The sequence below is a fragment of the Thunnus thynnus genome, chromosome 5 (genome assembly GCF_963924715.1).
Source record: "Thunnus thynnus chromosome 5, fThuThy2.1, whole genome shotgun sequence".
NCBI classification, from domain to species: Eukaryota; Metazoa; Chordata; class Actinopteri; order Scombriformes; family Scombridae; genus Thunnus; species Thunnus thynnus.
This window is the reverse complement of record NC_089521.1, coordinates 1,148,300-1,175,847: the sequence shown is the minus strand read 5'-3', so window position 1 is coordinate 1,175,847 and position 27,548 is coordinate 1,148,300. Positions and strand designations below refer to the sequence as shown.

The 27,548-nt window shown below is 39.9% G+C and overlaps 1 protein-coding gene across 6 annotated transcripts in view; it reads left to right on the top strand.

Moving 5' to 3' along the window:
* Window positions 1-27,548, top strand: part of akap13 (A-kinase anchoring protein 13) — a 166,450-nt gene that overhangs the window by 15,583 nt on the left and 123,319 nt on the right. For all 6 annotated transcript variants that reach the window (XM_067588653.1, XM_067588652.1, XM_067588654.1 and 3 more), the window contains exon 2: window positions 25,915-25,958. In XM_067588653.1, the coding sequence (XP_067444754.1) occupies window positions 25,926-25,958 (33 nt within the window). In that variant the 5' untranslated portion in view covers window positions 25,915-25,925. The remainder of the gene's footprint in view (window positions 1-25,914; window positions 25,959-27,548) is intronic.

Sequence of the window (27,548 nt, the reverse complement as noted above, 5' to 3'; positions counted from 1 at the left end):
AATTACGCATATGCATCATTTTAATTGTCAGGTGTTCAAATTTGAAAAACGTGAGGTGGCACTGGCACAAGCTCTACACTCCGTCACATGAGCCCTTACACACACAAAATCAATCCTAGGGCCTTTCTCAATACCAAGTATGCAAAGTTCGGACTTGCATAACTGGAAGTTAAGAATTGGTAAGTTCGACTCAGGAGTACAAACTTCTGAGGATGGGAGGACGCAGTACAATCATTCTGTGATTGGAACAGCAGTGTACTTGCTGATAGCAGCAGCTCAGCTTCAACACATCTAACTGACTGTACTGTGACAAATAATCTCAACTCAAAGCTCTACTAACACTAATTGACAGAGAGATGCAGTAAATGATGTTATTCACTCTGTAATGTAGCTATAATAGAAATCTAAACTGTTATGTAATTTAATAGAATAAAACAAAATTGAATATAGACTGACCTGTTCATTTGAATACATTTATATTTATGTAAATGTGGTGATATCTGTACATATAGAGACCCAGAGGCAGTGCTGTTGTTCTGTACAGTAAAAACATGAAGCTTTACATTCATACAAACTAATGTGGCAGCTACAATTGTTAGATTTCATCTGTGAGACCAACATTTATCCTCCAAGAGGAATTACATCATATATCAAAATTAGAGATGCACCGATTGCAATTTTCTTGGCTAATTTCTGACCTGCTGGTTCTGATTTTGACTGATTCTAATTTTCCTTCTTTCTAAGAACTATAATTGACAGCACACACAAACATTTTTGTAATTTTTCTTTAATTGAAAATTAAATTGTATGTTCATAATAAGACATTGTTTATATAAAACATAAAACATGAACACAGTAAGTTTATTAAAGTCAACTAAAAGTAAAATACTGATAACATATTTGTCAGTGGTGCAGATGAACCCTGGTGGGTAATACAAAGTACTTTCCCACCCTATTTCTCACCTATAATGTTTTGTAATTTCCTAAATATGATCTTTTTTACTGTGATAAAAAGCACTTTACTCATATAGTAAATATCAACTCTCATGTCATTTTATTAGTGATTTGTAGGCACTCAAGGGGTGTACAGTTTTTTCCTTATTTGGTCAACATATTAGGTTAATAATATTTATCAGCTGTATTAATTCAAGTTGACTATTTTATATTTTCCCTACAGATTGAAACACACAGCAGGATTCATGTCAGTGAGTCAGATAATTAGAAAGAAGGTAAATTAAATATAATATGAACAAAAACAGCAGCAGTATTAACAGCAGAGCCACAGCTTAGTTGATTTTCAATAAAACATTAATGTCAGACTTTTCCTTAAAAGGTAAAATCACCTGGTTTCAGGTAAACTGTGTGTAAACAGCTGAACACGTTCCAGCATGTAAACACTGTGTTATATATATATGCTATTTTGGGCTGGACCAACTCATCATCTGTCCCATCTAGAGCAGACCGAGTATGGTCCGGGTGTAGCCCATGTTCAGGCCACTGTCTGAGCCCTGCCTGTCTGTGGTCGTGATGACAATGTGCATCATGATACCGATAAATAAAACGGGTAAATTCATGTTTAAACAAATAAAAAACAGCAGCAGAAGTGCTGTAATGTTACCTTGCATAACCTTGAGTCTCTATCTGTGCCACTGTGTGTGTGACATGAACCATCGTGTGGCTGTGTGCAGCACATGTACGTAAAGTTGACCAGCAAAAAATCAGATATATTAGACTGATTGGGGCTGGTCACCCAGCTGATCAGTGGCCGATGGGTTGGTGCATCTCTAATAAAAATGCAAAGACATTAGAGCCTGTGGTAAATCACTAAAGAGATGCACAGATCAGTTCATCATATCATGTTCTCCCCGGGTTGATGATGGATGTTGACCGGCCGATCATCTCAGCTGCTAGCATCCCGACTCCTGAGATGATGGGCCGGTCTCACCCGGCCAGCGGCTCCTCACATCTCTGAAAATGTCAGAGCAAATTCCCAAATGGGCATTATTTAGATAAACTGACCACATATTGGCAATTTAAATGGTTACGTTCCTCCATGGCGGACCAGAGTGAGTCAATGAAGTGATGCAAATTACTGAAACAAACATATGAAACTATATTTATTGTGTAGAATGAAAAATAAGAACATCAATTTGGAACAGTGGTTGTTAAGTCTGAGATATTTGAAAGTAGAATTCAGGACAGTTGCGGGGCACTGAGGAAAAAGTTAATTTTGAACTGTGGATGCCACTACTCACATCCCTGTGGAATTTGTTGTCAGTGTGCGTGTTCATGCATGTGTGTGTATGTAATTATATTTGCAACAGTAATTGCTTGGCATATCACTGTATCTACAGTAAACACTCTCTCTGTGAGTATAAAGGCTGTTCTGGCTCAATGGCATCTAAAGCCTGACTGTGGAGGTCACATGTGAGCCTAGCATGACTTTGTCTGGAGCACTGGCTCCCACGCTTTTATTACAAATAATCCCTGAACATGCCCACACCACTCCCTGACAGCCGACTTTATCAAAGGTAAACACACATGGTGTACAACACTTCAGAGCCGAAGGGAACAGTACTCTCAAAAAGAAAAAAAGTGTCATCATTTACTGTCTTCAGTCAGTCAAAACTTCGTTGGAGCTTATACAGTATTTAAGATTCTTGTTTGTTTAAAAAAAAAAATCATGTACACATAAAATGTAGGTATCCTGCACTGTATACCAATGCTTCTACAGCAGCAAACCAATGCTTCCTGAAAATCTAAGACATGAGGTTCATATTCCCTACTACAGCACATGCTGCTAAAGATAAGGCACATCAATTACATTTTCAATTATATTTTCTGCATTTAAGTTACATTACTCTTTGACATATTAATGCTCACAAAACTTAAAACAGAGTCTTATGGAACAGAGGCTAAAGGCTGCTTCTTCTGCACTATGTATTTCTGAGTGGTTTGTGATTCTTCTGGCAGTGGGTTGCTGGTTAAATGTAGACAGGGGAATGTCATATGTAGTGTGATCACACAAAAAGTCGTAAGTATGTAAAATATCAATGCTAAACGTAAATCTTTGATGTCAGTACCTCAACATCAAATTAACAAATATGTGGTTGTCTGTCCTCTCACTGTTTTTTTTTTTTATTTCAGTAATAATATAATGGTGACACTTGTGACCCAAACAACTATCGGCCTCTATCAAAGCTGTTCTGTCTGTCCAAAATCCTAGAATCACTGGTCAACACACATTCTTGGAAGATAGTAATGTCCTTCAGCAGTAGCAATCAGGCAGCAACAACAGCTGCTTAAGGATGACAGATTGTCTCACAAAACTCATGTCAAACATCTCGCTAAAAAACCCAAAAATCAAAGTAGATTCTTATACCAGAAATAGAGATTGTTTCTCTTTTCAAAGCAGAAACACATTATACAATCTACCATATTGTCCACACTGGATCATGGAGATATATACTGTATGTATGCTCATCCTGCTGCCACCACCCTTAAACTTCTGGATGCTATCTACCACAGAGCCATTCCATTCATTACAGCAGACAGCTATCACACTCACCACTGTGAGTTATATGAAAAGGTCGGATGTCATCACCAATCTAGAAGGCACCAGCATACCTGTGAAGTAGAAGTGTAATAGTATACTAAGTTCATGGTTTGGTATTTACCTCTATTTTGGGGTCACGATTTGGTACGATTCTGGTTCAGCAGGGGAAAAAAGATTGGTAGAAAATAACACTTTGGTCTTTCATTTTGAAAAAAATGTAAAAATCCAAACATGGCTATTGGCCAAAACCATAACTGAAACACTTTAGTTGTATCGACAGCTGTTTTATGATGATTTATGGTCTAACAGTATATAAAGTAGTGTAAACTAGCTCCACCTCCAGTAGCTACAACAGTAACATGCTGCTCTAACACTGATGATTCACTATTAATACTAAATGGCTTCTCTCAAAGGCAGTGTGAAAATCCAACCGTCACAGAGAGGGGGAGGGGGATGGAGAAACGCTGTATCATTTTACTACGGAGATAATGGCACATATTCTAATAATAGTGTTGCATTGGGCCAGTGTTATGGGTCTCTCGTTTGTCATTCTGACGACAGGATAACCAAGCTACCTTGGCTAAGCCAGCTAATATACCCATGAGCAATACTAGTGGTGTGCTGTGAAAATGTTCTGGGTGGAACTCACGCTCTAGAATTATTGTTCCACATGTCGGAGTGAGCGGATTATTAAACTATTTTGTCAGTAACTGTTTGGGTCAAGGAGTGTATTCGTGGTAGGACTGCATGCACCAAACCATAACGTCCGTACTGTTACTGTTTGGGACGAATACTGTTACATCCCTACTGTGAAGGGTTAAGGTGTTTTTATTTATAAAGCCTTTGCTATTTTAGTTTTTTAAAATCATTAGTTGAGCTCAGAGCTGATAACCATGACACCAGATCACAGAGCTGGTCGGCTTTAAAAGTTCCTCATACAGACTCTGGACTGAATGAACTGCAACACAGCTTGAAGTTAGAGACACTTGTGATCCTGTAAGGTTTCACTTGCAAAAGACAGGTTGATCTCAGTACGTCACTACTCTGACTGGGAAAGTAGGTGTTTCAGATTGTGATGACACAGAAAAACTTCATTACAAAGCAACATTATACAACAGGTAGTTCCAACCAAGCAATCTGATTGGTCAACTAGACATTTAAATCAGCATGACAGCACACCTAGCCGTGCTCATATGAAAAAGCCTCATCACTAAAAATATTACACCGCCATTCATTAGAACTACAGACCATGACGTCACACTAACGACAACAGTCACTTCTGGGTAGACGACTGGTGGTTGATTTGAATTTCGGAGAGATGTGAACTTGGCAAACTTGTTTATTTCTGTTGTCATTTTCAGCCGTAACTGTAACCGTAACTTTACTAAGTGGATTGAAGTCTGAGGCTGTGGGACGAGTTATACACGCACACACTTACACCCACTGAAAAGCCAGAACCCTTCACCTCTCTTTATCGTTACCCGGCACCCCCATACACAGCAAAACGTTACCTTTTTACCTTCAGTTGAGAGTATATCTCAGCTTCCACTCCGGCATCCTCCATCAGCTGTGCTGGTGAGTCAGTGACACAGCACTACTAGCTTAAAAATGTCTGTGAAGTAGCTAAATCTGTCCATAGAAAAATTATTTTTTCAGAGGATATCTTAATTACAAGAAGACTGAGCTAGCAAAGCAGTTTTGTGTTTATATGTATGGTATTTATTCAGTTTGGGAAATCCCACAATCTCTAGAAAGCATTAGCTCCAGTTGGCTGGCTGACTCAGCAGGGACTAGAAATCATCTCTGTTGCTGGGTCATTGCTAAGGTTTGGCCTACTTGCTGGAGTAGTAAACTGGGTTTCATTACATAGGAATCTACTGACGTGAGTGATTGTTTTCCAGGTATTATTCATACCCCATGTATTTCCATGGAAACGGAGATAACACAAGCAAAAAGTTTTTAATTTTTAGAGCGAACTGCCTCACAATATGAATAAATTTTGTTTATATCTTTTATTTTGTTGATAAATGTTGTATAATCACAATATTACACTCTTGTGTTATATTGCTTAAATCAATACCTCCAGAAATATGGTAGCAGAGAGACCAAGTGTGACTCCTCGCTGTCCCAGCCTAGCAAGAGCACAAATAGGCATTGATTTACTAATCCATTTCACAGTGTCTGTGGTCAGCTGATTGATCAGTCTCAGTCAGTCAGACAGTCACATGGTCTATTGTAAAGACAGGATATGCTATGTGACACAACAGTTGTTTTTGCTGCTGATCTTATTCCGTCCGTCGTGTTGAAAGTGCTGAGTAAAACTAACAATGATTCAGTACAGTGTCAGCTGTCTGTACAAAAGAGCATGTCATGAGTGAGGCAGCACCAGTGATAACCAGTTTCCTACAGATGATAAAGCCATTCTCTTCCCTCATCAGTGGTCTTCATTAGGTAATAACCGTTTCACTTCCCCAGGACTATATCTTTTAACTGATCTGCTTTGCAGTCATGCAGTTGCACACATTTAAACTGGCACACTAGCACATGCCAAGTATAACAGTCACTGGACATTTTCCAGTACACCAGCAAGTCTTTCATCAGGTGTGCACTAATCAGGATTGGCTGGCATGGCATTACATTGTCAAGAATTTACAATATCAATATAAAACTGTCAGCACAAATTATTTAATGCTAATGTATTAATTTCACAAAGTTTTTTACTCTCAGCTCTTTTTTGTCCTACTTAAAATAAAAATTGCTACCTCTCACAACAGACTTCAAGGTTCTGTCATACACATGCCAGATGTGTCCTATTGTCTTTAAGAAGGACTAAAATGAAAACTGAGCCATGCTGAGAACTGTATCCATGCTTTTGATTGCCATGGATACAGATTAGGCCTACATATTATTGGCAAAGGTCTTGAGTGTTCATTTCATTTCTATTTTAATTTGAGGGCCCAGGGGCCAACAACTTTACTTATTAATTGTCAAGTAACACTTTGTTAATCTTCTTGTGGAAGGTTGAGTACAATGATTGAGGGCAATGATTTGTCGATGAATCGATTAGTTGATTGTCAAAAAAATAATCAGCAACAATTTGATAATTATCATCATAATGTTTAAATTATTTTTAAGAAAAAATGTCTGAATTCCCTGGCTCCAGGCTCTACAATGTGAGGATTTTCTGCTTTTCTTCGTTGTATATCATTGTAAACTGAATATCTTAGGGTTTTGGACTGTTGTTCGGATAAAACAAGCCATTTTATGCTTGTTTGAGAGGGAAGATGGGGCTCGTCAGGTGTTGGCCACGGTCGGCCCTGCCAGTGAGCAGCAGTGTGGTTCGCCACGACTATGCCCTGCTGCGAGGCTGTAGTGGAGACGCATTTCATCGTGCGTTGGCTTGGCTCGGCGCGGTGTAAGTAGGCTGACCCGGGCTAATATGAAAAACCCTAGTATTGTCTCTGCTGTCAGCAGAAGACAATAGAGGTTTGTCCTAGACAGAGGTTGTAGCATGTATCCTTGAAAGTGACTAACCATTCAGTCCACACCAACTCTGACCTGCGTTCAGCGTCTCTGTCTGCAGAACCACCTGTGACAGCAGTAGCTGCTCACCAGTGGCTGGCTAACCTGCCTTCACCAGGCTGACTGACAGAAGAACCAAAATAGTTTTTATGAGGGCCCCACGGGAAGAAATCAACAGTGTTTGTATTTATTGATTCATTGATTTTTATTTTCCCGCCCACCATAGCGAGTGAATATGCCTGTAGTGAAACAGGCAGCTCACAGACAGACTGGGAGCCTTGATCAATCAATGTAGATACCCTTAATACATTCAAAACACATATACAGCAGGATATTTTGGCTGTCTCTTTAGATTACGCTTTACATTTGACAATCCTCTCAACAATAGCTGCCATCTCACTTTAATACACAGTGAAGAGTTATTGCCAGGTAATGAGTGCCCCCCATAAGGGCTTGTAGGCAGATAGAGCAGAAAAAAGTGACACCTCACTCCCCCTACTGGTGACACTGTGGCACTGCATTAGAGCGCTGCATCAGAGATTTCATCATACAAAAGCTGCAAGTCTCTGTCCGAATAGCAACATTATATCTTTAGAAAACCAGTCAATAAACGTTCAGTAAACGCTCAATAAACGTTGAGTACATCAATTAATTACTTAATTAATAACGTTTTATGGATCTGATTCACTGGCTTTCTCGCTACCAGCGCTCCCTCTCTTCATTCACTCTCTCGCTCGCTTGACCACAACTGCTCTTTCTCACTGGTGCTCTCTCTCTCTTTTTCTCTCGTCTTTTTCAAAGTGAGTCGAGAAGCCGACAGCACAGTCTACTTTACTTTTAACATTATCAAAGGAAGAGAAATGTCCTCCACTCGCCCTAGTAACGTCTTTGTCCTCCATCATGGCAGAGTTAACAACCCTGATCAGTATGATCTCCGGCTGTGATTGGCCACCAAAGACGGGAGAAAAGAGAGAGAGGGAGAGCTGAGAGCACTTGCGAGAGAGAGAGCAGCTGTGGTTGAGCGAGCTAGAGAGTGAGTGAAGAGAGAGAACGCTGGTAGCGAGAAAGCCGGTGAATCAGATCAATAAAATGTTATTTTCTGATTGTTTCACAGCGGTTACATTTTAAAGCACAAAACACACCCACATCTCCGCTCAACCCCGCGGCTATACGCCTCACCACCTGATTTGGTCTGAATAGGCCTTAGACCCAGCAATGTCCATTAGGTTAGGCAAGTTCAAAGTTGTGAAAAAAACGGGTAATTTGTTAGTCTGTCCCTCCCGCCGCAGGAAATGATGGATTAATCCTGGAAAGCTATTGATGCACTTCTCTCCTTATGAAAGCAACACGGCGATTATTCGAACAATGAGAATTTAGTCGGACGAGAGCATATCGTCCAACTAATCGACCAGTCGACTTGTCTGCTTCACTGTGGCCAACATGCAGCAGTTGCACATTAAATGACACAACACTGGTTTTCATTTAGGTTAGTTTATGTGTCTGTACTGGCTGCCGATGTTTGCCCAGACACATACTAGGCTGTGGCTCCCATGTGGAGCTACAGGTATATTCAGAGTGTTGAAGCTTCTTTCAGTAACTTTTCTGTCAGTTCATAAATCACTTTCATAAATTAGTAGCAAGATGTGTGGTTCCCCCGGCACATTGAGGGCCTGAGCACGAAAGTGCCAGAGGCACTTGGTTATGTGGTGGATGGCTTGAATCAGGTTTGTGATTGGGAAACGTAGTGCTAGAGACGGGTGGGTCACACACACCACCACCATTTTGGGATGGTATTATTATTATTATAATAAAAATAATAATAATCCCTTCAAAAACAATAGGTTCCTCGCACTTTCAGCCATATTGTTTATCAATGTACCAGAATCTCTGACTCTCACATCATATTTTCCCATGTGCATCGGTTAATCTTTACACCCCTTTCAAACACATACACACACCAGTGCTACAGCTACGTTTTTTCACAAGATACATAAATGTCATCATTTTTCTGTTGTATTACTCGTGTCATACCTTATAAGCCACTAAGCCAATCACAATTTCACATTATGAAAGTGGCTCACTAGATGGAGAACAGACTAGCGTCTAGGAAAGAAAACAATACTGTTTGAGGTCCAGAGTGATAATATGTAAATATATGACCACTCATAACCATGTGGAAATCTCAAAAGCCCCATTCAGATGAGAGTTTGGCTAATTTTTATTATTGCATACACTGGTAAGGGATTTTAGTGCATATATGTGTTGATTAACCACAGTAATAATTACAGATTTGAATATCTTAATGTAACTGCTTTTTGGAGAGCTTGTTGGTCCTCCCTTAATGTAAATCCTAAAGTTTTTGTTCATCTCAGCACATAGTTTGTTTGTGTCTGACAGTAGACATGGAAAGGATTTGCTAACCTTATACTATATCAGCTCATCAACACCAACATTCAGTCCTATTTGGGAAGCCATTGACAAAGAAAAAAAGAGACATTGAGCACAACTCCCTGCCATTATTGAACAGGAACTATAGGTAGTTATTTTGTCTTTGTTAGTCTGCCTTCCATTTAACAGATTTTTTTTGTGTAGGACACACATTTAACACGGTCACCCCACATCCCTGAAGTAATAATCCAAGCTAGTGGAAATTCTGAACGGCTTGACATCTTTAAAATCTTGGAGTCATTATGGCCAGTGACCAAAAACATCTAACCTGCTGCTAATACTTAACGACTCTTGGCAAGTTAGCCAACAAAGACTGGAAGCAGTCAGACAAAGAATGTTAGGGAGAAAGGACAGTATTAGTCTTTGTGTAGTTAACTTTGCAACACAAAGCTCATCTTGTCCCATTACACTGAGGTGTTAGACAAAAACCCTGTGGGTCCAGTGAGAAGGACAGAGAGAGAGATAGAGTAGAGAAAAGAGACAGAGATTATGTCTCCTTTGTCTGCCAGCTAACCTATTCCGACAGCTCTGAAATCACAAAGGCTGCTGTTGGCTCACAGACTGGCAGGAAGATATGCTGAGAGAAGTGTTTTGACTGTTTTTAAATGCTATATTATACCTACAGTACAAGAGACTCTACTGTTGCAGTTTAACATTGAATCAAGGATTGGTGGGAAATGTTAAATCTCCCTTATTCTCCTGCATGGGGTCCCACTAAGAAAACTTCATTTCCTGTAGGTAATATGGATCTGCTAATGACACTTTTGTTGCATCTATGATGACAAGTGTTTCATACACATGCCATTAATGCTCCATTGAGCTGAGCAAACAGGCAAACTTGTGCACTACTTTAATGCTTTTTGGTAAGCAGTGCTTGTTAGACCCTGACTGATATATTAGAAGATTTTAGCTTATTATAGATAAATTGAAATCAGCATAAGTAATAAGAAATTAAAGTAATGGGAAGCCAAAGATAAGGGCCTGAGCTATTTTATTACCAGTATCACAAGTGTCATTTTTGCGTTTGTATTTCTTAAATAACCCTGACAGCAGTGGTGTCAGCCTGGTTTTGCTACAGTAAGCTAGTCACCACAGTCACCTTCTCTCATACAATCAACAGTCGAATGGTGTAAAGCCTGCGGATCTTGATTTTACATTTATTTTATAAACAGTCAGTAAGACAGCTCTAGAGAGTAAATGAACAACTACTCTATTACTTTCCCTCATGTCAGTATATCGCCGACAGCCACTATATAACACTAATAAAACTCTGCTAGCAGTTCATCTGATGCTAAAATAGTTCCTAGTTAGCCACGAAGCTAGCTAATGTCAAGGGTTGTCAGTAGAGTGAGTAGTTATTAACACATAGAGTTGTACTTGTTCTCCCCAAATGACATAATGGTGAATATACCGGTGTCTAATCATCACACTCCAAAACAGCTGGCCAGTCACTGTATAAGATTAATACATCATTAAATATGGCATGTTTTCGATCTGGTGACATAAATAGTGGTTGGAAATGTTAAATACACTGAATTTTAATATATTTAATAAAGGCATTTGGGGTATGAGACAACAAAGGTCCGCTGCTGGAATAGAACCCTGGACATTGTGGTTATGGGGCATATGTCTTTATGCACTGTGCACACATGTTCCTTACGTGTGTTTGCCAGTTCCATCTTAAGTGTATGTTTTTTCATCAAAGTCATTACTGATCACCTTCCTGCAGTTTGATTATGTGGGCTGTTTTAACTTCATTAACGGTAAAGTCAGCAATTCTAATCCAATACACTTTTTGTCAAATTCAGCAAATATCTCCTCAAGGTCCACTAACTTTCCCTTCTGTGTGCGTTCCGGCTCTGTAAATGGGCATGTAAACACAGCGGCTCGGAGCGAGCCACGCAACACTACTCCAGCCAATCAGCAGCAGGGGATGTTTGTGCTCATGCAGGAAAGGGGAGAATCATCAGAGCAGCTGTCTGCGTGAGGACATGACAGTCTCCCATCTCCAGCACCCGTTTAATGGTGGGGGAGGGCTGGCCAACTGGAGAGAGAGAGGGGATTATTATAGAATTGACATAGAAAGTGTTTTCTCACACCACAGGTACCTTTCCATTTTGTTAAATGTATCAGTCCCCACTGAATCCCAGACAGCCTCAAGGAGACCTGCTGTTTTTTTTTTTCTCAAGTAAGTTTCTGTCACATGTAGTTGAGCGTAATCTGAGCAGGCAGCTGTTTAAATCAAACAAATATCCTGCTGTATATGTGTTTTGAACTTATTAACTGTATCAATGTATCAGTCAATAAATACAAACATTGTTGATTTCTTGCCATGGAGCCGACTTGCAAACTATTTTGGTCCAGTAACTTTCTGCTGTCAGTCAGCCTGATGAAGGCAGTTTGTCTGGCCGCTGTCCTCTCAGCTCCCCAGGAGCTGCAGCTGACCGTTCAAGATAACGTGTGAGAGGAACAGAAGTGACTCTACAGCTGACGCATCGCTTTGAATTTGGCCATATTTCTGTTTTGGACATTGTCATGGCAATGCACACCCATGAATTTGGGGGGCGGAGCTTCTAGAGGAGCAGGAAGGGAGGGGTGTATTTGTTTGGGTGTTGAAATATCAACAATCTTTCCCCAGAATGACTGACTCTACCTTTAACTCTGCCCCCCCCCCCACATTCATTGAACTAATGCTGTTAATTGTACAAGGAACCCTCTACCTGGTGCATTATTGAAATATTGATGTTTACATTAAGTATTGTTTTAACCAGTTAATGTGTCAGGATGGTGATGGCTGGTTTGCAAATACAACACAGACATTTGGTGAAATTATGCTTCATTTCTTTTTATGGACAGGTCTAAATATTGGATAGAAACACCTGGACAATGTCTGTTGATTAAGGGTTAACTGTGGGAGGGTATATTTCTGCTTTGTGCTTTCTGATTTTTATTCTTCCCTCTGGTCTTTTTACTGAAGAAATTAATGTATTTCCTCCCTCACGGTGTGTTTCTCCCTCTTGTTATGGATATCAGAGCAGAACTGTGGCACAAACAATCCCTTTTTCTTTAATTCTGTTCTGGGTTGTTCTTCTGTAGAACTCTTTTGGCTGCACAGGAAATGGCATGGACCCAGAAAATCAGTACCAGTCAAAAGTTTGGACACACCTTCCCATTCTCTTGAATGAGAGAGTGTATCCAAACTTTGGACTGGTACTGTACATTGCAATTAAAGCTTAGTTTATCAGTGAGTGTTATAGTGGTGCAGGTGAAATGCAGACGAGGGTGTGTTACCCTGACCAGCTCTGGACACCAGCTGCAGCTTGAACACGCCTGTAGCTGCAGTGGCTTGTTGTGATAAGGCCGGAGCCTGCTGCCACTTCATGTGTGTAGCCAGTGGAAGTGAGTGACACTGCAGCTCTGTGTGCAGCAGAGTAGAACGGCTGCTGTGCACCACAGCTGAAAGCATGAGGTTGTTTGGATTAGCAGCTGCTGCACCTTTTCTGTCTCCGTGCTTCTCCCTCTGGTCCTTCCTTCCACTCTCTATCTCTCTCTTTCTGTCTCCTTCCCCTTCTTCTCTCATTCCTTCCATACCAGACATAACTTCTGGCCAGCTGAGTTAGTCTCCAGCTTCTCGCTGTAGTTCTCTGTAAAAGAACAGCCAGTGTCAGCATTCAGTTGTATAACACATAATTACAACAAGTTGTGGAAACATAGCCCCCTCTCTGCCTTTCTGACTTAAACCACATGTGTGTTTGTGCATTTTTGCATGCACAAATGTGGTTAAGCAGCTTTTATGTATATCTGACACAGAGTGGCGGTGTGTGTTCTGCTCAGTTCTGTTGAGTTACTGTGTGTTCTGTTGGCTGTATTATATCTTACACTCAAACTACCAAACAAATCATATATGCCTACTCTACAAATACCAAAAACTGAATTAAAAGTCCAGGTTTAGATTTAAAAAGCGGTGTGAACACATTTTATAAATCTCATTGTGAAACTGTGCACACTTGTGCAAGCCTGATTTCCACCTGTGCAATGATCTATAAAATGCACGTAGACACAGCCTTAATCACATCTTTGTATATAAATACTTTGGCTTTGAATTTGAATATTTTTTGCTTTTTTGGATGGTGACAGTTTATATATGCACTTTAATTATTATTATTATTATTATTATTATTATTATTATTATTATTATTATTATTATTATTATTATTATAGTACACCAGTGCATTTTTGAGGGGCTTAGGGTGCTTGAAAACTCATGAAAGTTGTTCTGTAGTGACTCAGCTCGGGCAGGCTAGCAGGCTTTATAGCTCCCTAATGCAGGGTCATTTTAGAACAAAATTTCCTTGATGTGCATGAAATTTGATGGGTTCATTGCTCTCATTATTCTCGACATAGGCCTAATACATATTTTTTCAATTTTTTTGCCCAACAGGAAGTCAGCCGTTTTGAATAAATTGTGATTTTTTCTTTTTTTTTGCAAAGTGAAGCCATTGACAGGCAAAATCCTCCAGAGATTTATCCCGAGCGACTTCAAATTTGGTAGGTTATATCTAAAGACCTTTGCGATGCTAAATTGCAAAGCTTTTCATATTTTATGGAAGGCCCTTGGCGTGGCATGCCAGTGAATTTTGCCCAAAACATGTTTGGGGCATTGAACAGGAAGTTGTTGTAACTCCACTTTACTTTGTCCAAATTTCTCATGTTTGTTAAGAGTCCAGGCCTGAACACATCTACGTGTCAATATTGAGTCATAGTCATAACGCCACCTACTGACAACAGGAAGTCAGCCTTACATGATAAAAATCCTCCGATTTACATGAAATTTACATGGTGTGGTTTACACATGATATACAGCAACATGAAGTATGATTAGTGGGTGTTCTCTAGCACCACATAGTGAAGACAGGAAGTGAACCGGTTGCCATGCTGCAGCTGCCCACTGTTGCTAGTGTATAGGATGGGTTAAATGCAGGACAAATTTTATTTCTTTGTATGTGACTTCTGAGAAATGAAAAATAAAGGAATCTTAATCTTAATGTTTCTAAAGTTCTAAAGTTTTTCTCAACTGCTTTACCTGGTAGCTCACTTCCAAGAGGGTACTTCTCCTGACCTACTGTTACCTCTAATGGGGGTCTGTCCGCTATGTGCGCTTGTCAATTCTCTCAATAACTCCAAACGCTCATCTGTAACTTCAGTCAAGGCCCTGCAACATAGAAAAATCACCTATATTATACTGTCTATGGGGATTTAACTATTACAGAAGGGTAATTTAATTGTATGTTGAACAAATAAGCTACTTATGAATCAAGTGGACAAACGCCATAGCTACATCATTTATCATATGTTGCTAGAAGAAGCAAGCATTTGGGTATTAAAATGATGGCAGGTGGTCATTTCTCAATGAAAACGGTGGGACTATAACATGCAATCAGGGGACAGGCTTCTGGAAAGGCACCAGCAGGAATATGGTTAGTCTGATAATATTTCTATCTTTATTTCTAAATCCCAAATGTAAACAAGTTCACCTGTCATTACTGTAGTCGCAGAAGATGTGTCTCCTTTTTTGGTTCATCTTGGCCTTTGCCACCACAACAGCTGTTACAGGCTGTGGTATTATTTTTACCCCCCTTGGCTTATGCCACTGTCGTGGCAAGCTTGTGGAGGACTGGACTGACATACTGCTGATATCTAGTGCTTTCCAGAGGTCCAGGGTATGAATTAGTCCGATCAGATTGGCACAAAATCTTGTTGCACTACCATTAGCAGAGTACAGCACATCAGTCATTAACTAACACTTATATGCTATGCTAGCCACTGAAGGTATACTGAATGTATGCACATGCTGCTTTTGCTTTTGAATGATTGTAACAGTGAATAAAGACCTACCCTGCTTTACAGGAACAGTGTTGCTCCTTAATTTCATTGTCTTCTGTCTCAATGGCCAAATGATATGGTGGTTCACTTTAACACAGTGATCAGTGGGCTTTAGCTTCTATTTTTATCTCTTTAACCTGTTTTTGCTGCTGCGTCAGTTTGACATCGCGGATAAATCCTTCAAACGCATATTGTAAACCCCTCTGTCTGCTTCTGGATCATTCCATGTCAAATCAGATAAGGTTGTCGCAGCACCGTCTCAGATTTTGCTAAAACTATATCATGAATGGATCCCAGAACCAAGGTCTGTAAGATATTTCTGTTCAAATCCTATGTTTTCATATTATGTCAGCCCTTGATATTATTATTTTATATTATTATTTTTATAGTCTCAAATACAGCTTATCTCGGAAAACATGTTTGGGCATGAATGTCTTGACATGTATTGTTCCTAGCCTCACCAAACTTTGTAGGATGGAAGACAAACATGTGCTCTGTATGCCAACACCATTAAAACCATTTTATTTTTATAAGGACCTAGATTTGCGGAGTGATATTGAGGGTACTACAAACCCACATTTTTGAACCAATATGAGCGATATGAATATATTATGAATAAAACAAAGGCGTGGTAGCATATTTTGGTCATTTTCATAGGACCAAAATGGTACCACTACATCACTACCACACCTTGTTTTATTCTTAATATCTTCATGTCTATTAGTGGTAGAGACCTCAAATATTGGCACAAAATTAATACAATATTATATTTGAAGAAAAAATAATGATTGATACCATATGGGTGCAAAAAGGGGGTTTTTAATACCCTTGATATCACTCTCATATAGGAATTTTGCACTTTTTGCCAAAAAAGCTCACACTGAGAACATGTTTGTCTTCTACACTACAAGATATTAAACATTATGATGTTTTTGAGAGTGTAAAAATTAAAAAAAAAACATCAAGAGCCAGAAAAATATAAAAACACTGGAATTGAACAAAAACATTTTACAGGCTTTGGTTTTGGGACCCTAACATCATATAGACAAAATGTGAACAAAATCTGAGACAGTGCTGCAACCACTTTCCTGGATTCTTACTGATGTGACTCAGAATGACCCTTCACTCTGACATCACTTTTGTGTTTTCCCAAAAATGAGATAATATTTCCTCAGGGAGTGCAGTTAGTGATAGTGTGGGCTCCGTTCTACAGACATGGCCGAAATTTTTGGTACCCTTGCATTTTGTTTAAATAATGCACCATTCACCCTGAACAATGTTGAAATTCAAAGATATTTTATTATCATTGCATGTCTATGTTTGGTTTGCAGTGGAGCAAAAAAAAAGTTGTGAAAATAAATGAATTCATGCTTATTCTACAATCTAAAATATGACAAAATGATTGGTACCCTTTAGAAGTTGTAAGAAAGAATTAATACTGCGTCCTCCTGTGCTTGACGGTTTGGACTCCAGAGTTCAACTTGCTCAGTTAGAACTCTTGAGAACATGAGCTCAAATGGTTGCTATGGGCTGATAATAAATATCAGTCATGCTGAAGTGAACACTTTCCCCTCTACTGTTCCTCCTCCTCCTCCTCCTCCTCTTCAAGTCATCTCTCTACTGGCTATCTTAAGTACTTGTTTCTCTGCACAGGCGATGGACCAGTCATCTTAAGTGGCCTTGCTGTTATCATGACACTTCGGCCCTGGAGTCTGCTCAGCTTCCACATGAAGATGCCAGCACACATTATGGCAGTTGCACTGGTACATTCAGATGCACAAGACTGCACGTACCTACACACACACACACAGCTCAGATGGCCTGTCCTGTAGTTTGTGTCCATGTGTGGTAATCACTCCAGCAGTTTCCTGTAATGGGACAGAGTTTAGCTGATTTAAGTTGGTTGTGGGGTCATGCCTGTCATGATGGACAGTTGTGACTGTGCTAGTGACCTATTTTTGGAGGTACAGATTAATCCTTGTATCTGGAGTGTCTGTGCAGACATTTCTTCACACCACTACTTCTGGATACATGGGTGGATTGAAGCTGTGGCACAATAACCAGGATGTCTTGGTTCACAGCCCTTACCTTCATATACAGTCCAGAGTCTGGTTGTCTCTAACATCTGACTGCCTGCTTTAATGCGCTCTTGTGTTTAATTCAGGTTTAAAATACAACCCAACTGATCCTGGATTTTTGAGGCCATTACTGATATTGTTATTTGAGAATAACAGAAAGCAGAAGATATTGGCTAATCATCTTTATTTCTTACATAGACACATAAGATTACATTTTAATGATGTGTTTATGATGTTACATAGTATTTTATAGCTGAAGAATTAACTTTAAACAATAAAAGACATTTATGGTACCTAGAGGATGAATCCTACTGACTTAACTTTCCATCTAAAATGTTCATTTGTCCAATAGTTTGTAGATGCTATATATAGGCTAATAACCAAACCAATGACATTCCCATCAGCCTCAGGTGTTCTTTGTGTTTAGTGCTAATTAGCACGTTAACATGCCAAGATGTTAAAACACACATTACACCAGCTTAACTTCAACATGTTAACATGGTCCTTTAGAGAATGGAAACATGCTGATATTTGCCTTTAGCTCTCACAGAGTTGCTAGCGTGGCTGTAGACTCTCAATCTTGTTTTTATTTTCAACAAATGCAATGAAAAAACTAAAACCAACAATATGTTAGTCTGTCCCATTGGTTCCTACTAGAGACAAAAATCTTTAAAAATACTTTCATTTTTTCAAAAGGACGGTGTGTGATAACTCTGTGATCATATGAATCCTTTACCTCACCATGAAGAGCCTTACATGAGGCTAGATTCTGAAACTGTCTCGCCTCCTCTCTTTCTCTTACTGTTCTTATTCTCTTAGTAGCTGTGCATTTTTTGGAAAATTCCAAATCCCAAGAGGCTGAAAAGTAGTCATGAAGGTGTTTTGGCACAATACAGGATCTCTGGGCCAGATTACCAAGCCCATTTAATACAGCATCAGTGGAAATGTTTAAACATGAGCTGCATCCATACCTAATGAAGTGATTGTAGTGTAGTGCACCTCTTCTCTCCAGCGTCACCATCTGATTGTTCTTGTTTCACTAACTCTCTGTTAGTTCAGAAGGGTCTTATAGTGTAAAATAGTGCATTACTGATTCCAAGTACCAAAGAGTCAGGGGTGGGTGAAAAGATTGATACACATGAGAATAACAATGCTTCTCCTCTACAATTCTGAATCAAATCACAAATTCCAAAGATCAGTCTTTGTTAATAATGTTAAGGAAGAAGTTTTCTAGGCTTCATGAGCCACTGAGCAACTTGCAATGAATGGACGAAGAATCTTTGAACAAGGAATGCAGTTTCTCCTAAATTCATCCATGTTCTACACTCATTTATCTCTCTCTCTCTCTCTCTCTCTCTCTCTCTCTCTCTCTCTCTCTCTCTCTCTCTCTCTCTCTCTCTCTCTCTCTCTCTCTCTCTCTCTCTCTCTCTCTCTCTCTCTCTCTCTCTCTCTCTCTCTCTCTCTCTCTCTCTCTCTCTCTCTCTCTCCCCCTCGGTGCTCCTGTAAACTGTGACTGCTTTGTTTACTACCATCTGTGAGTCAGTCAATGTTCTGTGTAGATGAACCCATGCTGTGGGATGAGAGGGTAGGTGGGTGAGTAGTAGGCACACACACACACACACACACACAAAACACATAAGTGCATTTCACCAGGGGGTGGGGATTATCTACACCGCCAGACAGACAGAAGGACAGGAGGATCTGATGCTGTAAACTTTAGTCATCTTAATGTCTCATGCTTAAAGCTTTAAAGGTTCTGTATGCAGGAATCAGAAATTCCTTCTCATTAGTGACATCTGTGGCCAATAAATGAGGTGCAGTCAATGTCCTGGTGCTCATGCTCGTGGTGTGAGAATATTGCAGATGATGTCTTTTTCCTCACTTACAGCTTCTCATGATGACAAAAAAATCTCCAACATTGTGTTTTGCACTGTGTTCCAGCAAAGCATCTCTCACTGTCAGTCAGCCCCCCCCAAGCGTTAATCAACCACCCAAACCTCACCCGACCCAACCACCAACTTTTTTTTACCAACCGTGTTTACTAAACACCAGTAGGCTCAGTGAGCTGTGGTCAGGGAGCAATGTGCTGCGCTTTTGTTGTGAAATGTGTACTTATTACAACCATTGACTACCAACAGGAAAAACAAAAGGGGTAAGCTATGTCCTGCTATCACTTAGGAGCTTGTTTTCTGTTCCTTTGTTGAGGAAATAATGTTGTTTTAGCTGTGTGTGTGTGTGCGACTTGTCATTGCGGGGGTGTTTCGTTGTGGAATGTGTAGTGGTTGATGGAGGCAGCTAGCTGTTTCATTAGCTGGAGAGCTAATACCTGCAGGGTGTTTCTAGTCGGACAGCACAGACAAGGCACTCAGGAGCCCGGGTCCTTGACAGGATGTTACAGTCAAACGGAGGAAGTCGGTGGAAGTTTTAGTTTTTATGTTACATTACTTTGCATCCACTCACTGGCAATAAAAGAAACATTAATACATGTAAATTGCTTCACAATTCATCATAGGGAACCTTTAAGCACAAAGGACTAGTCCTTCAATGCACTGTACCTTTAGTGACTAAACATCCTCACGTTTATCTGTTTCACTGACTCAACTGTTGAAGGCCATCATTAGTGCTTTTGAGTTTAAAGATTCATTATTGAGCTTGGAAATAAAAGTTTTACAAAACCCGCACTAGCACAACTAGCACTAGATCATCAGACTGTTATGGAGATGAGTCAATTGTCATCATGTGACCTAAGATTGGAATGTTGGTTGCTAATTGTTGCTAATTTCTTCCATCCCAGCATATTTAAAACATAAACAGCACAGCGACTGTAGGAGGCGTGGCTATGTATATAGTGTGACACCAACTGACCACCACTCAGTGTAGCAATGTAGAGCTGGTCAGTAGCTACTGGAGCTGCTATCAGACTGTCTGCTGGAGCTTTGACACTCACTAGAAGCACATTCATGACTCTTTGTAAAAGAAATATTGGCAGGCAAATATTTCACATTTTTGAGTTTGAGTTCAGAACAACTGTAGTAGTGATTTGATTCTTCTGACTGATATGTTATTATATATGACATCATTAGATGATTAATAGTGAAGCATCAGTGTTAGAGCAGCATGTTACTGTTGTAGCTGCTGGAGGTGGAGCTAGTTTACACTACTTTACATACAGTTAGACCATAAACCAGCATAAAACAGCTGTCAGCAGGTGTCCTGACTCCTTTTCCGCTGCAGCACAACTAAATTGTTTCAGTAATAGTTTTGGTCAATGAGCCTTTGTTGGATGTTTATATTTTTCAAAATAAAAGACCAAAATGTTTCTTTTTTTCCTGTTGTACCGAAATCGTACCGAACTGTGATCCCAAAGCCGAGCTACATACTGAACTGTGAACTTGTTACACCTCTAGACACAACCAGCTGATCATGGTAGAAGACATACAACTCTGTCAACATATTTGTGTCATCCACTCATGTCTCACAACTGACCATAAACCATGCCTGATCTCTTTAGTCTAGCAGTTTAGACTCCGGCAGAGCAGTTTTATATAAAACTGAATGGTGTGACACAGCTAATATGATTGTAGACCTTAATATTCCATTGAAATTGGCTGATTCCAATATGTGATGTTGCTGATGTGACAGCGCACTGAAGTCCCACACTTCATCAGTCATCAGATGTCAAAATCAGACTGAAGCTTGATGATATGTAAATAAAAAAACAAAAAACCTTTTGGTCCATCAAACACAGAATTTGTAATCATAGTGCAACAAGTGACAACGGCAGTGTGTGTGTGTGTGTGTGTGTGTGTGGTCATGCTTATCGTTGAGAACAGAGCAACACCCAGGTGCTGTTATGGTTCACATACTAACACAGCGTATGGGAGTGTTTTTCTGTCTGTCCGTCATGGCTACAGAGACGATATCTCATTGTTTGAAAATGCTAATTGAGCAACATTTTCTTACTGTTGTGAACGTGATTATTTTCCACCAGATGTCTCAATGAAAACAAACTTTTTTTTTTAAAAATACACTGTATTATATTGTTTCTCACTCAGACTCATGTATGGGCAGTTAAAAAAAGGCATGTGCTTTGGGATATGCCTTTGTCTGGCTCTGTCAGACTGTGTGTGTGTGTGTGTGTGTGTGTGTGTGTGTGTGTGGTGGGGGGGTGGGGGGGGGGGCATGGTGCTGTGAGGAAGGCTTGTTTTCTCTCGTGAGTTTTGTGAGGAAGACTTGTGAGGCTCCTCTGTTTTCATCCGACTTCCTGTTCCTCGCCAATGAATGGGCCAACCACATCACTCTATTTAGAAGAGCTCGGCGGTGACCCCAGCTTTATGACATGTCTGTAATTATAATGTGAAGTGAACAGTGAGCCAGTTATGCCCACTGCTGATTTCATGTACATGAGACACTGTGCTTGCAGCGATTGTTCAGCATCTTGATCCGAATTTTTCTTTGTTGAACAGAAGACATTCTTCTTGCTGTGTTGAGAAATTCTAAACGTGTTACAAAGAGTTGAATTGTGCTGCAGTTGAAAAAGACAAACAACCTTTCTGTTTCCTGCAATGAGTCAGGACACCTGCTGACAGCAGTTTCATGATGATTTATGGTCGATCAGAACTGGTTCTTAAAACACTCTGTCCCACCACATCGGAAATCAAATGTGTTCATAGTTGTTCCAGACGGCTTCACTCAAAGGCAGAGTGAAAAGCGACTATCACAGAGAGAGGGGAGGGGGATGGGCACAGGTAATATCATTTCAATACGGGGATAATGGTGCATTTATTAATAACAGTGTTGTGCTTGGTCAGCGTTAACTTGAGTAAGCCAGCTAGCATACATCCACAAGCGTGCTACAGCTAAGTGGTGTGCCGCCAAAAACGTTCCAGGTGGAACTCGCGCTCTAGAATTATTGTTCCGCACTTGTGAGTAAGTGCATTATTGAACTATTTTGACATTATTTTTTTTGGGGTCATGGAGCATATTGAACTGAACATCCTGTACCGAACAGTTTGGGATGGATACACATACCCCTAGTATCTACACAGGATGCATTCAAGCACACTGTTTAGTGTAGGTCACCCACATTTTTGCAGTGCTCAGGATCCATTTCACAAATTTAGTAGTTATGTATTTGGCTTGTGTAAAAAAAAAATAGAGTTGCTCCCTAAAAGTTACTGAGTTGATGCGTCAGTCAAAAGCCTGAGACTCTTATTTTGTCAGTGAAATTGCTGTCTGTTTCTGCCACGTCATTTTACAGAGTAAATAGTAACAAAGGACATGCTGTAAACTTTTACAGATTCTTTTCGATGACCTAAACACACAACTGTGATGGAAACAGAGGGGTGTTGGAAACGGAGCACAGCGCGACGACTCTGAGTTGAATGTGAATATCCTTGAGTCAGGGACGGCCCTGGTAGACAGCTGGATGGATTCAAGTATAAATCACACCTGTTCCATCAGACGCACGTGAAACAACCAACTGAAAAACACATTGACAGTTATATATTGATCAGTCATCTGGAAGGAGCCCGTAGACTAGAGCACTGCGTTGGGATCGGGCTCCCGCGGGACCCAATGCAAATCTTGCAGGAGCATGTGGTTTTAACTTTGCTGTGGGCGGGAGCAGGAAGTGTCAAGTGTAGAACAAGTGTAGCCTACTTATTGCACTAGAATAACTGTAATTATTGCACTACTATAAATGTAATTATGCACTAGAACGTAAATTTGTTATTACCATAGCAAAATGTAGGTATGCGTCTCTTTTTTTTGTTTTACCTGCCGGACGGGAGAAGACAAAAAAATCAATGCAACTCTATTATGCGGGCATGAATGGTCAGAATGTTTGCGGGTGTGGGCAGGAGTGTAAGACATCGATGCACAGCACAGCAGCTTGAGAATGACTACTGGTTAACATGTAGTATTCAGTCAGGTTCACAGTTTTTCAAGTCTGTCTTAAAACAACAGTCAGGTGTCCATATGAACAGTGAAAGAGGTTTTCCTGGCTGTAATCATTCCTCCTGTTCATATATATATATACATCAATAGGACGAGCATTTGATTTTCATACGAGGGCACGCTGCATTATATATTTCTTCATCCTGTTATCAAACAAGTTGAAGACAGCTTTGGACGGAGTGGACCCCCAGTCCTCCTGCCATTTAATAACAAACAAATTTGGTCTTTGCGGAACGGAAATGATGTCCGTGTTTATTTTCATATAGAGGATGGGGAAGTGAGATCCGATCACAAGAGGTCACTCAGGACGCATGTGGAGACGCATGGTAATAGCAGGTGTAAACAGGGTCTGTTGAGCTGCAGTGGAAGTCCAGTAGCAATAAGACTAGGTCAAAACCTAGTATATGTCTGGACTGTGTATGGTCAGTTTGTTAGTGTCTATATGTCTGAATTCCTGGATATTAAGTGTTAAGTGAAAATCTGCAATATTCTGTAGTGGTCCCAGTAATATTTGCTGGTGTACCTCAAATGTACTGAGGTAGTATATCACATGACATAGTTCAGCTATGTTTGTGTCAAAAAAAAAAGTTATAAATGCAGTTGCAAGAATAACACTTTTCACTCATCTTGGGATGTTTGATGTGAAAGAGAACTTCTTTTAATTCTAATTGTAACTATTCTAATGATCTGTTAACTCCCCCTGCTCTTTCATCTGTTTCACTCTGTAGTTGTCTTTTCTTTTTCACTCTGCATTGAGTGTTTTGTCAGAGTGATGGTTATTTGGGTGCTTTAACTCTGTGCTCTCCCTCATGCCTCTATGTGTCTTTTTTTCTGTCTTTTGTCCTGCATCACTTCCATTGTAAGTGCATTATGAAGGGATCTTCCAGTGGTCAGTATGAATAGGAGACAGCTGAATACTGCTGCATGAACTGAATCAAAAGCCCCATTTCCACCAAAAGTTCCAGGTATTTTGGACCCAGAGGAATTAATCTCAGGGACTAAACTTGGAACTTTAAAGTCCCTGTTGTGCAGTCCTATCACCACATCTGAGGAAGCAGGTAGATCATGCAAATTAGACCCAATGAAGAAACAACAACACAGATTTGTCCTGGTCTTTGTATGAACTGCTGCATCAGTTGGATGTAATGAATGAATGAAAAGGAGGAAAATGAAACTGACACTAAGAGCATATGTCTCCACAGTCATTTATTTATTTCTGCTTTAGAACTTAACTTCCATGAAACAATCAGAAAATAACATTTTATTTCTCTCATTCACTGCTTTTCTCGCTACTGCTGCTCCCTCTCCTTGCTTGACCACCGCTGCTCTCTCTGTCTCTCTCTCACTCACTCATGCTCTGTCTCTTTCTCTCTTGCTGTTTTTAAAATGAGACAGGAAGCTCATAACAACGCCTAACTTTACTTTTAATGTAATCAAACGAGGAGAAATGTCCTCCTCTCATCCTAAACTGGTCCTAAATCGATACAAGAGTACTTCCTTGTTTTATGAATGAAGCAGTACACAAGTGGAAGCAGCTGAGCTGTGTGTGTTTGACTAATCAGTGACGGTCACCCATGCAAACCCTGCCTCTAAAGTCCCTGTACTTTTGGAAAGTACTATCCCCCTGAGCAGGGACTTTTGGGGGGGTAAAACAATCTCCTTGGAACTTCATTTAGACCCTGGTTCCTCCAGTGGAAAAATAGGTAGAGGAACCTAGGACCTGAGGAAAGTTCCTGCATTCCAAACGTGGCTTAACCTGTATGACATGCTGCCAGTGTGAGTGTTTCTGTGGAAAGAGGACTGCCAGTACGTTTGTGTCAGGAGGGTTTGGGCAGGATTCAGACAGCCTCTTTTTATTATCAGCATGAATAAAATACCCAATTACCTGTCAAATGTTGCTGATGCAAAGATATATGTATGTATATATATATATATATAATATATATATAATGTTATATATGTTTTAACCTGTGATCTTACTTGCTGGATGTCATTAACTCATTTTGCTGGCTTATGGTTTTTGTCGCCATTTTTGACAACTGATGGACCTGAAATGCAACTTCATTTATAAATGTCCTCTATATGTCTATATGCTTAGTGTTGAAAAATGAGTACATGAATAGGATTGATGAGGTTGTTTAATTCATTTATCCTATTTATTATTCCTTTTCTTCTAGTTTCTGTTTTCTTGTTCCATCATTAGAGAGCATTTATTCCATTCACTGCTGCTCCATCAGTTTTTTTATGATACTTTTTATTTTTCAAAATTGTAGCCTATGCCTTTACCACAGGGAGAGTATAGAGAGATGAGAGGAAGAGAGAGATTTGGGGAGGGAGGTTCGGATGACATGCAACAAAGCTCTTATAGTATAGTATTTCAATATTTAATATTTCAATATTTTTCAAAACATATTTTCATCTGTTAAAATAAATGCTTACATTTCTGTCCCCTTGTGTCTTGTCTCCTAGAGTCCAGCGTCATGAAACTGAGTCCCCAACAAGCTCCACTCTATGTAAGTATCCCCCATCATCACAGCATCATAGCAACTAAAATACCTTCTAAATGACTCATTAACACTAGATGTATCTACCCAAAAAGTAATACGTGAAAGTATTCTTAAAAAAATACAAAAAATGTGTTTACATTGAGTGTTACTCACCAAAATTCATCGTGTGTATCCTTGAGGTTTAACAAAAGTGTTGGCGACTGTAGATCAGTGGAACAGCTGGCAGCTGACTGTGTATCGTGAGCACACAGCTGTGCATGTGCTTCCACAAACCAAACAAGGACCCACTTGTAAAAAAAGTGATCCATAGTGCTACTAGAGGTCATCAACTCCATAAGACACCTCGAAAGTTCTAGTGAAACAATTGATTCTTCACTTTATTGCTGTATATCTACACCATACCTTCAATATTTATTCATGCCTTGCAAAATCCACTGTACTGAACGCACACTCTGTATATGTCGATGCCAGTACCCAAGATGTAGTTTGCTGTTTGTTTCAAGTCTGATACAAACAAATGACTTTGAAGTGTGCAGCTGTTAAGTCCAGTATGTTTCTCTTTTTACTTTTCTTATCAGTCCAGGACTGTAGATATGCTGCAGCAGAGAATAAGAGTTCAGACTTTCTGCCATCCACATGTGCTGTACTCTCTCACTTCCTTTTTGTCTCTCTCTGGCTTTGTGTGTGCGTGTGTGCGTGTGTGTGTGTGTGTGCGCACTCAGATGCCAAAAAAAAATCAAATTATTATTATTTTGTGTATTATTATAAAATATAATTTATAATAATATATAACATATCAAAATCTTATTTGCCATGCCCATCTTTCTAATCTTTCTAATGAAATTTAGATAGCTAGCTGTTTGCAAGCAAGCTAGCTAGCTATTGGTACTTCCCAAAAACTGACATGTTTTTGAAAAGGAAAAGACCTGACGAGCAGACCAACAGCCCAGGTGACACAGCTGCAAAAAAGCCACACGTGAGAATGGCCGTGAGCGCTTCAGATGTGTTCTCTGCCTTGAGACCATCTGAAATGAGTGTTTAAAACCGCCTGAATAGTCAACTTTTTCAAATGAAAGGAAGAGCATCTGGCCAGTCAGTGAGCTTCATTTGTGCAGCAAGCTACTGTCCCACAACGGGACACTGAAGGCATCATTTTTGGCTTCATACCACATTGCTCATGCTAAGAAACCGCACACAATTGGAGAGGTTTTGATTCTACCAACTACCAAAGACATGGATAGAGAATTTTTTGGTGTGGATGCTGCCCAGAAAATTGATGTTGTATCACTCTGATAATTCTGTGAGCTGATGAATTGGTGACATGGCTCAGGACGTGTCCACTCAACTCTTGGAGCAGGTGAGAGCCAGTGAATATTTCGCACTTCAGCTGTATGAGAGCACGGATGTATCCAATGCTGCCCAACTGCTTGTGTACATCAGATTCATTTCCCAGGAAAAGTTTGTTGAGGTAATACAATTTTATAAAGCATTTCAAAGCAACACTTTTGCGTTTCCAGAGGGAGCTGTGTGAAATCTAATAAACTGCCTCAAGTGATGTCACTTGAGTCAGCATCGGTTTAGGCTGAAGACTACAAG